Consider the following 13,255-nt stretch of genomic DNA (forward strand, 5'->3'; position numbering starts at 1 on the left):
GCTCACAAGATTCAGTTTCTAGCAAGAATGTCCAAAATAAATAATGTTGATTGATTATCAAATAGTCAAAATGTGTCTACCTACTTTTAATTTTCAGGCTGCTGTATAGTACAATTAACGTTTTTTCATTTTTGTGCCATAAATAGCAAAGAGCACATTGGGCTGCCTTTTAACTCCTGAGATCAATATTGGGCCACTCTTACAGAACAATATGTGACTTTTACACTTAGACCTTGTCCTCAAGGAGTTTCTGAAGGTACTATGGTTTCCCTTTGCATCTCAAAAACTTACCATGATGAAAACCATGTCATTTATTTATAGTGCCACAGGAGGCTAGGGTTATCCCAGCAGTATTGAGCACAAGATGCTAACCAGTGTGAACTGAGTTTTTAAACATATACTGTAGTTTGAAGGTGTAAAATGGCCTGCAGAGCAAGCAAGGAAATATTCTTTGTGAACAATTAGCATCCCATTCAGGCTCATTCAGGCTTGTTTTTTCACCCTCCATTCATAGCCGCTGTGCTAGGCTCCAGTGTCCAGTGACTTACTACATTCAAAAAATGAATGGATAGAAAAAGCACATTTTATTCAATAAATTGTATGATTTAAACACATGGATGTGATCATACTATTCCATAAATTTCCTTTATTTGCTTTATACAGTATGTTGTGAGTGTATTCAATGACAGATATGGGAACACCAGTACCACTGCAAGCAGCTGCAACAAACTATAAGTTTAAAAACATGCCTTGATTAATTTATCACTGCTTGCATTTAAACGTTGTTTCTGAGAAATATAACATAATATTCTTAATATTTATTTAATTACACATAGAAGCTATGAAAAAATGAAGAATTTCATGAAAGACATAATTATTCAACTGCATTGGTGTACACATTTACCTGGAAAGAGTGGTCTAAAGATTTAATTTAACCATATTGAATACTGTATTTGTTTTTAAATAAAACCATCTCCAGAGAATATGCAGTGTCTGTTGCTACTTAATTGGCTGTGGTGAATATAGAAAATGTTAACTTCAGGATATTTTAATTATTCCCTTTATTTAGTCATAAAATTCAGTGTTAATGTTTCATTTTTCCAAGTTGTCTGTTTTTTGGCCAAATATTTGTATCTAAAACAAACAAAAGTCCTAATATTAATCAATTGTAAATGATTGCAATATGTCCTGATGTGTTAAATGCTAATTAATTGTAAAAAGCATGGCGTGTTTACTTTTGCCAGAGTTCCATTATTAACTTATCACATATCTTTGCGATAATATGTCTGTATGATGCCAGTGGCCATTCTGAAACAAAGCAGCCCACAATGTAGAAAGCTGGTGTTGATTATTAATCAACTTTTAGCCCTCCAAATAAAGCCCTGCACGCTTCAGAATTAAGTCTCAGCTGGAATTGTTTGATATGTAAGTGCAACCTGTGCATGCTGTGAAAATATGTTGCTTTTTTTTTTTTTTTTTTTTTACTGTTGCCTTTTTCCTATGAATGTGCTCACTGTTTTAGAGGTGTATCAGTCTATATATCATTTTATTTACTATGTGTACCAGCCAAATCAACACTATATAAAGTATTCAGTGAGCTGATGATTTAAGGCATAACACAATCTTCCAAGAAGCAAATGTATTATTTTGTTATTACAAAAAGCATGTAACCAAGGCATTGCTACTTACTTACATTCAGACACTGCCCAGGGAAAATCAGGTATCACAAAAAAACATGTACTGCATGCCTAGGAGCACTTCAACTTTAGAAATGTCACTCATGAACAATGGGACTCTGCTACTTTAAGCATATGGCCTTATTTTAATATTTTTGGTAGAACAAACCTATTATGAGTTAAAGCATCACCCATAAAGAGTGCAATATTTGAGCTGTGATCTAAAAAACAGTCAAGCCACGAAGCAGTATTTACATTGCATACATTCAAAGAGTAGTCACTTAAAGAGGCATCAACAACACTATATACAATATACATGTCTAGACATTAAAATCCAGTAAAAACTTCAGCCTAACAAATATCATACATGAACATTGTAGATTTGGTTCTTATAAGTCCACATATCCTGTAACTAACAGCATTTCAAATATAGCTTTCCAGCTGTCTTTATACTATTGTAGTATCAGCTAAAGCACCTCCATAACCTCCATAATACACAAAACATGTGTGCTGTAAGTCCTAAGAAGGAGAACAGAACAATTTACACATATTTACACTTTAAGCAAAAATTAGTTTGTCCATGAAAATTTGGTGGAGTTAAGGAACACAGAGTTTTAACAAAACACATAGCATTTACATCTGGAGTCATGCACTATTGCTGTAGTTCATAGTCATTGTATAATTTCACAGCATGAGTGTAAAACTCCACTGTTAATTTCCACAAACTAATTATGTTGTTGTGTCTTTATATTTCTTTTGAGTAATGGTTTCAGTTGTTACTGTTCTATTAATATTAAGGCTCTAAAGGACATATAAACACACCATTAAGGGAGTAATCACTGCACTGTATTTATCTCATTACCTTCATCCATCCGTTTTTGTGTAACTTTTGCATCCAATTCAGGACTTCAGGATATAATTAAATATACAAGGGCATAATTATTGATTGCATAATATGACATACTTGGAATATTATAAGACGTATTGTAAGTGCTGGGCAAACAGATCTGACTGCATTAATTGTAAATAAATCTTGGGGTGTTGTTGTATATACCCTGATATTTTTCACATCTACAGCCATTTTCAGACTGAAATAGATCTTTCCCTGCAATGTGTCATGTCTGTGACTTATTACGGCACACAGAGCAACAGGTGCAGTTCAGTGAAAAATGTGGGCCAATATTAGCTGGAGAAGCAGAGATTCAGAAGCAGTCTGGTAATACACTAAATCCAAATGTATCAATTAAGGTATCTTTATTTGTGTCACCATTGATTCCAGAGCTATCATTGCCCAGATTTGTTTACAATATTGGCTTGATAGTGTCTCCAGCAGGAACTAAGAAAGATAATTTGATCTAGGAGTCCAGGGAGAGCCATCTTTGAACCCCAGCTCTTTTTTTAACACTGCCTTGTATAACCACATATATTGTAACATCCCATAATTACCAGTAACCCACAAGTCACAAATTACAGTTCAAGTAAATACAGCTTGAGAAAGGAAAACTGTAAATTGAAAGTACGTTAATTCTGCTTTATTTTTTTTCAAATGTAATGTTAATATTAGCGGATTATAGAACTGACTCATTATATATGAGGGGATCCTCATAAAAGCCATCTGCACCCAGACAAAAAACTAACTACAGGGAGGAATTAACACTGGAATAACACAAAGTACAATAAAAAACAAACTGGCTGCCTCACTGGTACTGACTAAACAGGTTTTGAGCTCCTGCCTGCTAGGTTAATAATATAATAATAATAATACATTTTATTTACAGAGGTTGGGAGGTTTGTCCACTACCAGCCCAGTATTAAAATTTATCTCTAAGTACCTCAGCTTCACTGTACTGCAAGATTTGTTTGTCCAAAGACAGAGAAGGGGATATGCTGGTGCGAGGATTAAAGCAACGCGAAAATGATTCAGAATGATTTGTCATGCATTGCTCATAAATGCGATGGCTGAATTGTCTACTCATAGCGGGTCACATTCTATATGGGTACAGTGACATTTTGTGTTTTAAGGAGAGCTCGCTTAAACATGATATGCCTGACACTATTTTAGTGCTAAGTTGATTTCATCTTCCTCAAGCAGACCTAGTGTGATGTAAAAAAGACAGGCAGGGGTCTGGTCATCTGTGCAAATGAGGAATGGTGTTAAAGGAGTATATTACAGTTAAAGCTACAATTTGTAATTCAGACATTGAAATTCTGGCAGTCAGAATTCCCTGTGTTATTTGCCCAAGGAGATGAGCCACATCATCTTTATCAAAGTTTCTATTCTTCCCTCTGCAAATAGGGTCCTAGCAACAAATTCACTCAGTCACCAACACTCTAATGATGAATGTTTCTGACCCTGCAGTTATAATACATGGTGACATCAACCTTGTGACTTTGGAAGGAACAATGACAAACTTTCGTCAGTTTGTATCCTGCTCCACTTGAGGAAATAACAAGCTGCACCTGCTCTATTTGAATGTCTAGGTACATCTGACCACAATCTGACCCATCTTACCCCCAGCTACAAGTCTATTATTAGATGGCAACCTATTACCACCAATAATAGTGAGGAAGTGGAACCTGGAGGCTAAAATGGCTCTGAATGAGTTCTTCCAAATAACAAATTGGGAAATGATGTGCAAGTCACAGACTATATTACTACTGTTGACACTGTGGAACCCTCAAAAATAGTGCACAGCTTTCCAAACAACAAGTTCTGAATTATTAAGGAGCTAAAACATCTTCTGAATGAGACAAAAAGAGCATTCAAATCCAGTGACAAAGAGGCTCTAGAGGATCCTCAGTGAGTGCTGAAGTAAAAGCTGACTGAAGGAAAGAAAACAAAGTCACTCAGAATAACATGAAAAATGTTATTTCATAACATTTCATGGAATGGACTGGGCATAATTACTAAACTCGAGCAATCCCGGGCTTATCTGCTAGAAGCAGATGTGAACAAAGTTTATGCCCTGAACCAATTATTAAATAGATTTTCCCTCCCATTGCCACCTTTTTTCAATGACCTGTACCCCCACATCATCCGTAGTACATCAAATGACTCCTACCACTTTATCTGGAAGGGCTAGTGATGAGTTCATCTCTGACCATCAGTATGGGCTTTCCGTAACTGATGAGCAAGTGAAGAGACAACTGAGGAAGGTTGCAATGGGTCCAGATGCAGACAGTCCTTGAATTCTTAACGCCTGTGCTGACCAAATTTCTGGTATCCTCTGTAGCTTATTCAGTCCATCATTGACTTTTGCCACAGCAGAAACCCCCTATGCCCTGTGTAGAAGTGGTGTATGGCTACAAGTACTTGGGAGTCCATATCCATGACAGTCTGAACTGATCTCATCACACAGAGGAAATATATCAGAAAGGGCAAAGCAGATTCTTATTTCTTAGGAAATTGCTTCCTTTAATGTGGGTAGTGACATCCTTCAAATCATCTATAACTCTGTGATGGCAAGTGCAATTTGCTATACCATGGTATGCTGTACTGGTAACATCACTTCAGAAGAGCCCCACAGAATCAACAAGCTAATTAAAAGGGCAGACTCCATTACAGGACACACTCTCAACCCCCTTGAGGTAGTAGCAAAGGAGAAAATCAAAACAAAACTGAATGCCAATATGAACAATACCACACATTGTCTCTCTGACACACTAACTCTGAGTACTTTCAGCTAGTGAATTAATTATTCAGCAGAAGTGTGTCAGGACACCCTATTGGGGCTCCTTTATACCAAACAGCAATACGCTTGCATAATGCCTCATTGTGACTATTAATTGCCAAGTCTGAAAATTTCTTTCTTTTCAGTTTCCTTTTTTTTATTTTTTTAAGTCATTCTAGTGTGTGTTCAGACCATAGCATGTGTATTTCTGTAAAAAGCCAAATTTCTCCTTGGGGACATATTTATCTATCTATCTGTCTATATCTATATATATATATATATATATATATATATTAGAATAAGGGTGAAACACGTGTCGCGTACTCTTTGCATTATTTGACAGTAAACTATTTCAACCATTCTATGATCTGCTTCTCACAACTGAGGGCATCGTGGCGGATGTTAGCCGACTTGCTGACCAACCACAAGCGTTACCTGGTAGGTAACCACCTATACAATCAGATTGTGATTCAGACTACGAATGCCGTGAATGTAATTACCCCGATCTACATGCTGTCAAATAAACGAACCACACACCGTGGCGCAACGTTAGGGGCTTCGCCTCTAGCGCTGACGTCCGAGGTTCGATTCCCAAGAGGGAGTGCAGTAGAGTGTGTACACCTGATGAGCCCAGAATTAGGGCGAAACATGTGTCGTGTACTCTTTGCATTATTTGACAGTAAACTATTTCAACCATTCTATGATCTGCTTCTCACAACTGAGGGCATCGTGGCGGATGTTAGCCGACTTGCTGACCAACCACAAGCGTTACCTGGTAGGTAACCACCCATACAATCAGATTGTGATTCAGACTACGAATGCCGTGATATATATATATATATATATATATATATATATATATATATATATACAGTGTATGTAGTCAGAGGCCATGGTTCTCAGCCGGAAAAGGGTGGAATGCTGTCTCCGGGTTGGGAACACATTACTGCCTCAAGTGGAGGAGTTCAAGTATCTCAGGGTCTTGTTCACGAGTGAGGTAAGAATGGAGCGGGAGGTTGACAGATGGATCGGTGCGGCATCCGCAGTAATGCGGGCTCTGCAACGGTCCGTCGTGATGAAGATCATCGTGTCGATTTACCAGTCGATCTACGTTCCTACCCTCGCCTATGGCCACGAGCTTTGGATAGTGACTGAAAGATCAAGATCACGGATACAACTGGCCGAAATGAGTTTTCTCCGCAGGGTGGCTGGACTTTCCCTTAGAGATAGGGTGAGGAATTCGGTTATGCGGGGGAGGCTCGGAGTAGAGTCGCTGCTCTTCCACATTGAGAGGAGTCAGTTGAGGTGGTTCGGGCATCTGGTTAGGATGCCCCCTGGATGCCTCCCTGGGGGGTGTTCTGGGCATGCCCCACTGGGAGAAGGCCACGGGGCAGACCCAGGACATGCTAGAGGGATTATATCTCCCGGCTGGCCTTAGAACATCTCAGGGTCCTCCCAGAGGAGCTGGAGGAGGTGGCTAGGGGGAGGGAGATCTGGGCTTCCCTGCTTAGGCTGCTGCCCCCGTGACCCGACCTCGGATAAGCAGTGGATACTGGATGGTTGGATGGATGTATATATAATATACAGTGTATGTATGTATGTGTATATATATATATATATATATATATATATATATATATATATATATTGTGGAACATGATCCAATCACAGACAGGCAGACACGTTTGAATAACCCCACACATGTTTATTAAAGTGCTCCATTATTTACAAAAGTGCCACAGTCCCCAAAGTCTTGGCCAACACACACAATGCCTTCTCTTCAAGCTGCCTCCTTGCCTCCTCCAGAGCCCTCGTCCTTCTTCCACCCGACTCTAGTCTCTCTTATGAAGGGAGGCGGCCCCTTTTATATGCACCCAGATGTGCTCCAGGTGCTTCCCGGCAATCTTCCACTGGCACTCCCCAGTGTGGCGGAAGTGCCGGGTGTCCCTGCTTCTCTTCCCCCAGCACTTCCGGGTGTGGCGGAAGTGCTGAGGTCCAGGGCTCCCAAGGCATCGGGGCGCCCCCTGGCAGTGACAATGGGTCCCTACAGGGTTCAGCTTCAAAGCTCTGCACCTGTGGTCCCCATAGCAACCAGGGTGGTCGCCCCCATGTGGTCTGAGGCGGGTGTAAGCCCTCTTCCAGTGCACCGTGGCATCCTGGCTGGGTCGCCCCCCCCCAGCCACCTGTGACTATAATATATATATATATATATATATATATATACATACAGTGGAACCTCGGTTCATGAACGTCTCTGAACACGTACAAATCTTGTTACGACCAAAAAGTTTGCCAAACTTTTGCATCTGTTCACGACCACACACTCGGTTGATGAACAAGCCAGTTTCCCTTCCAGTTTGTACGCACCGATGATTTCCACACGTGTTGCATTGTTCTCGGTCAGACGTGCGTGCTTGCACATGCATGCGTGCTTTCGCTGTGAACTCTTTGTGCTCTATTTCATTTCCCTTCCGGTTCGTACGCGCCGATATGTTCCTCACGTGTTCAGTCTCTCCCTGTGCATTGTTCTTGGTCAGACGTGCATGCTTTCACTGTGAACTCTTTGTGCTCTACAGTATTTCGTGTGCTTTTGCATTAATTTTGCAGATAACCATGGCTTCTAAGCAAGTGAAGAGTGGTGAGAAGAAAAGTTCAAAGAAAACTGAAATCGAATTAAAGAAAGAAATTATTGAAAAGTATGAGCGTGGCGTACGTGTTACTGATCTTGCCGCCGAGTACAATAAGTCAAAATCTACGATTTCGACTATTCTAAAGCAGAAAGAGGCCATTAAAGCAGCTGATGTTACAAAAGGAGTTACAGTGTTAACCAAGCAGAGGCCTCAAGTGCTGGAAGAGGTAGAAAAACTGTTGCTAGTGGGGCTGAACGAGAAGCAACTTGCAGGGGATAGCGTAAGCGAGGCGATGTTATGCGAGAAAGCCAGGAAGATTCATGGTGATTTGCTGCAAAACTATCCTATGAGTGGCTAGTTCTTCCTCCTCACTTCCTTCATGCCAGAATTCGACTCATGCAAGGTTAGTTTACTTGGTTGTTTATGGTTAGTTTTTGTATAAATTAAGGATTTTTCTTGGTTGTTTATTAAATTACGGATTTTTCAAATGTTCATGTTTTTTCCTTGTGCTTAAAGCTCATTAAAAAAAGTGTTTTCAGCGATCGGGTCATAAGGCTATTAGCGTGAACTCCTGCAATGTTACTGTCTTGGTTGTTTATGGTTGGTTTTTAAATAAAGTTCGGATTTGTTCAAATGTTCCTTTTTTTCCCCCTGTGCTTAGAACTCATTAAAAAAAGTGTTTACAGCAAGTGGTTCGTAGCGTGATTTGTTGCAATGTTACTTTTCTTGGTGGTTTATTAAATTACGGATTTTTCAAGTGTTCCTTTTTCTTTTCCCTGTGCTGTGCTTAAAACTCATAAAAAAAAAAAAAAAAGTGTTTACAGCGAGTGGTTCATAAGGCTATATAAAGGATTGGACTCGGAATTTCTGGGTTGCCTGTCATTTAGCTTTCTGAGGGACCATTGCATGCTTCTCTACAGGATACTTTTTTCTCTCTCTCATTCTAGTGACTCTGTGTAAGATCCTTCCAGGGCATGCCTGTGTTTCCACACTGGAAAATGGAGGCTGCACATCAGAACTTACAGTGCTCTGTGCAATCCTTGTACCCTTGCCTATGGCAGCCTCATACAAATCTGGCACCACCTCATACTGGGTTAAACAGGGTCCAGTTAGAAAGAGTGCCCAGGTGCCTAATTCATTATTAGTTCCTTCAGTGCACACAATGCTTCTGGAATATGTTCTGGCTCTTCCAAACCTGAAGTGAATTAGGTGAATTTGAAAATTACACAGATAGACTGGTGGATTTTTGCATGGCCTAATCTTTGTTAATGAAATTATAAGTATAGTCTCTTCATTTAGGTAATCAGATCAAGGGGGAGGACCCCAAGAAGCTGAGACACCACCTTTGCAATATATTTATTCATTCTTCTCACAAATAAGCATTTATCCAATATACTGCAATGTACTGTAGACTAGTAGGTTTGAGTAATTTTTCCTTCCAGCTGTATAGGAATGCAACAGTTCATACAGTTTCCAAAATGAAATGTCTCTGTCCTCTCCTATTCTGATGCCATATTGATGTAGAGTACGGCTTTCTGTCATTACTTATGTCAGATCTGTCCCTGGCGAAGGCAGCATTTACTTCTGCCTCGAGGCTAGAAATGAACTGCCATCTGTCAGCTCAGGTCTCCCTTTTATCTGTATCTTAAATATAATGACCAGGGTTTTCCTTAGTCTATCTGGAGATCTTTCATTGCAAGGTATCCTCTAGTCCTCTTCCAGAGACCTTTTTTGCATGGAACTATCTTTGGTCATATTTTCATCCCCTCCTTAAAGAAATAACAGCTTTTAGGAATGCAGAGTTCTTCATTATTCTCCTTATAGTTCTCCCTGTGCTCCCATCTCAGGGCTCCTCCGGAAACACTGTAAATATGTTTAAATGTATTATGGTTATACTAATTAATTAAATTATGCCTTAATATAGTATATTGTTTGTAGCTGGTACACATTTATGCAGTATATCAGAAGACAATATATCACATTCCTTTGACTCAGCTTTTATAAAATTAATGAACCACAATTCATCAATTCATCTGTGATTACAGGTCTGTCTTACATTGTGAAAGTTGCATCTATCTTTAAAATTAATGGAAGAGCATTAGGCTTTAAGGAAACTGACACCCATTTATATCCTCAGCACAACTGCTGTTTCAATGTATTATAAAGATTCAAAGCTTTGGTTTTTAAAACATAACAATTACAAATGTGAGCCATAAAAAGCCAAACTGAATGTATGAAATATATGCAGTAAGTTTTGTGTACAGCTGCAATCATGCTGTTAAGTGTTATTTGATATTTAGTGCTGAAGAAATGAGGAGATAGGTGTAAATAGCAAAGTGCTGTACATGTGAACTGAAGTTAATTGAAGTAAGTCCTTGAGAACTGCCTGAATCCATCCATCCATTATCCAACTCGCTGAATCTGAACACAGGGTCACGGGGGTCTGCTGGAGCTAATCCCAGCCAACACAGGGCACAAGGCAGGAACCAATCCCGGGCAGGGTGCCAACCCACCGCAGGACACACACAAACACACCCACACACCAAGCACACACTAGGGCCAATTTAGAATCGCCAATCCACCTAACCTGCATGTCTTTGGACTGTGGGAGGAAACCGGAGCGCCCGGAGGAAACCCACGCAGACACGGGGAGAACATGCAAACTCCACGCAGGGAGGACCCAGGAAGCGAACCCAGGTCTCCCAGGCGCTACCCACTGCGCCACCATGCGCCTGCCTGAATCCATTTTTATTAAAAACAACAAATATACAACAAACATCTGGTAATTTGTGGACATTTGTGGGGTATAATTCGGAGCAGAACAGGTTTTTAAGGAAGCAAAGAGGCAAATTGTTTAAAAAAAAAAAAAAGAATGAATGAATGATAAAAAACTTAATTATAATTGTTTTACATATTAATGAAGTTAGGTGTATTAACATTTAGTATGGTTTTCCAAGGTATCATTAAATCTATAAAATATTTAAGTATAGTATCATTTAAAATGGAATAGTTGCAACCAATTGGAACTTCATTTTTTATAGCGTATGTTATATAATTATATAATTAAATTACGAAGAGGTTCACTTAAAAATGCATTGCTAGTGTTTATGATAAAACATTTAATTTTTATCCATGGTGATAATCCTGCTAAGATAAACAATAACATTATAATTTTTCAGCTATACTTCACATTATACTTCTTAATTGATTGTACAAAGATGTATGGAGTATTCCAAAATAATAAATTATGGTTTAATGCATTTTAAGCTTCTGGGCTAAATCCATACATTTAATTACACCACATAATAATAAAAATATAATTTTGTAATTAATGGTACAGTACTATAGAAAGACAATGAAAATTCTTGACAGTTCATCACTTCCCTAAATTAAAATGAATGAAGACTCAAGTAAAGGAAATGATGGAATCTTTTTAAAAACATTAAGAAATATACATATATTTAAAAAAACTATGAGCAATAGCGGCGGCACGGTGGTGCAGTGGGTAGCGCTGCTGCCTCGCAGTTAGGAGATTGGGTTCGCTTCCCGGGTCCTCCCTGCGTGGAGTTTGCATGTTCTCCCCGTGTCTGCGTAATGTTTCCTCTGGGCGCTCCGGTTTCCTCCCACGGTCCAAAGACATGCAGGTTAGGTGCATTTGCGATTCTAAATTGTCCCTAGTGTGTGCTTGGTGTGTGGGTCTGTGTGTGTGTGTGGGGGGGGGGGCATGCCCTGCAGTGGGCTGGCGCCCTGCCCAGGGTTTGTTTCCTGCCTTGCACCCTGTGTTGGCTGTGATTGGCTCCAGCAGACCCCCGTGACCCTGTAGTTAGGATATAGCGGATTGGATAATAGATGGATGGATGAGCAACAGCAAACTCTTGTTTTACTGCCATATGGTTCATTTGAATGGTGTTTGGATTTCAGCCTAATCATTACCTATGTGGTGTATTCGTGGTTTATGCGTTCATTCTGTGCTTTACTCCATCATCCAGACATGTGTACATTAGATTAATTGTTGATGCTAAAATGACTCACTGTGGGTGTGTCTCTGGGCCTGCCCGGCAATGGACTGGCACACCTTCCAGGACTGGTTCCTGTCCTATCCCTGAGGCTGGTTGGCTCCTTGCAAATCTGTAGGACTATGTAGGTTCTGAAAATAGATGACTACCGTTCCATTAATAAATGTAGTCTATAAATTGCATAGCTTAAAAATCATCAATGTTAAAATAAATTTTATTTTTTTCTCCACAGGGTTGCTCGAGATAAAGAGTTAGAGAATCGAATTAGGTCTCATATCCAGATGTTGCAGGAAAGAAGAAGGAAACCAAAAGGAACATCTCAGGAGGAAATTGCTGCTATAAGAAAAGAAATGGAAGCTGTAAATTTATTAATTAAATACCTTTATTATTGTTGTTTTAAGGACCACATTTTTCAATGTAATAATTAATTCAACAGTCTCAAAAGACAAACTCTGGTGATACCATAATTTATTTTGCATTGTGCATGTGGAGTACTCAGGTATTATTTTCAAATTAGCACTCGGAGAGTTCTGTTAACTGCTCCCAGGAGGTTAGCAAGAGGAAACTGATTAAACATGAATCGTCTTACTAACATGGCCATGACTCAGAGTGACCTATGACTTTACGGGATATGCAAAAATGATTTAAGTAAGCTCGAATTTAAGGACTTGTATAATGTCTACACAAAGACAAATGTATGAGAGCTAAAAGGACATTTTACTGATATTCAAATTAGTTTAACTGCAGTTTGAAAATATATGAACAATTTAACAAAGCATTGTTAACTTGAAAAAGTGCACATCTGTAAATTTGTTACTATAATATTCTCTGCATAAAATCAAACACAGGAAAAGCATTATTAAGGGATTGCAGCTAAAATGTAGAAGATGTTGGGCACAAAATAAGTCCCATTTGCCAAATATACCTTGAATTTATGTACTGAATGCAAGAGGGCTGTACTTCACAAATTCTATTACATGTGGATAAATAACTGCAGAGACTTTATAGACAGCACAACCTTCTTGTTTAAGGCTTATTGCATTGGAGGCAAGTCCCAGACCGCAGTAAAAGGGTGGACTGTAATTCTCAGTACATTTTATGCAATAGAATGAAGATATAATTGTACATAGTAAAGAAAAATGCTGTAGGCCAAGGTTAGTGTTTTATTTTGTAATTTCATTTATCTCACTTCTGTTTTAAAATTCCTTTGGAATTAAAAATTGGAGCACCTCTTTGAATAAATTAACAAAATTTATTCAATC

The 13,255-nt window shown here is 39.1% G+C and overlaps 1 protein-coding gene across 2 annotated transcripts in view; it reads left to right on the forward strand.

Moving 5' to 3' along the window:
- The window catches only part of LOC114644541 (leucine-rich repeat-containing protein 27-like), a 56,126-nt gene that overhangs the window by 42,046 nt on the left and 825 nt on the right, over positions 1-13,255 (forward strand). For both annotated transcript variants that reach the window (XM_051922991.1, XM_028792609.2), the window contains one exon: positions 12,226-12,352. In XM_051922991.1, coding sequence (XP_051778951.1) covers positions 12,226-12,352 — 127 coding nt within the window. The remainder of the gene's footprint in view (positions 1-12,225; positions 12,353-13,255) is intronic.

This window comes from Erpetoichthys calabaricus, chromosome 2 (assembly GCF_900747795.2).
Source record: "Erpetoichthys calabaricus chromosome 2, fErpCal1.3, whole genome shotgun sequence".
Lineage (NCBI taxonomy): Eukaryota > Metazoa > Chordata > Cladistia > Polypteriformes > Polypteridae > Erpetoichthys > Erpetoichthys calabaricus.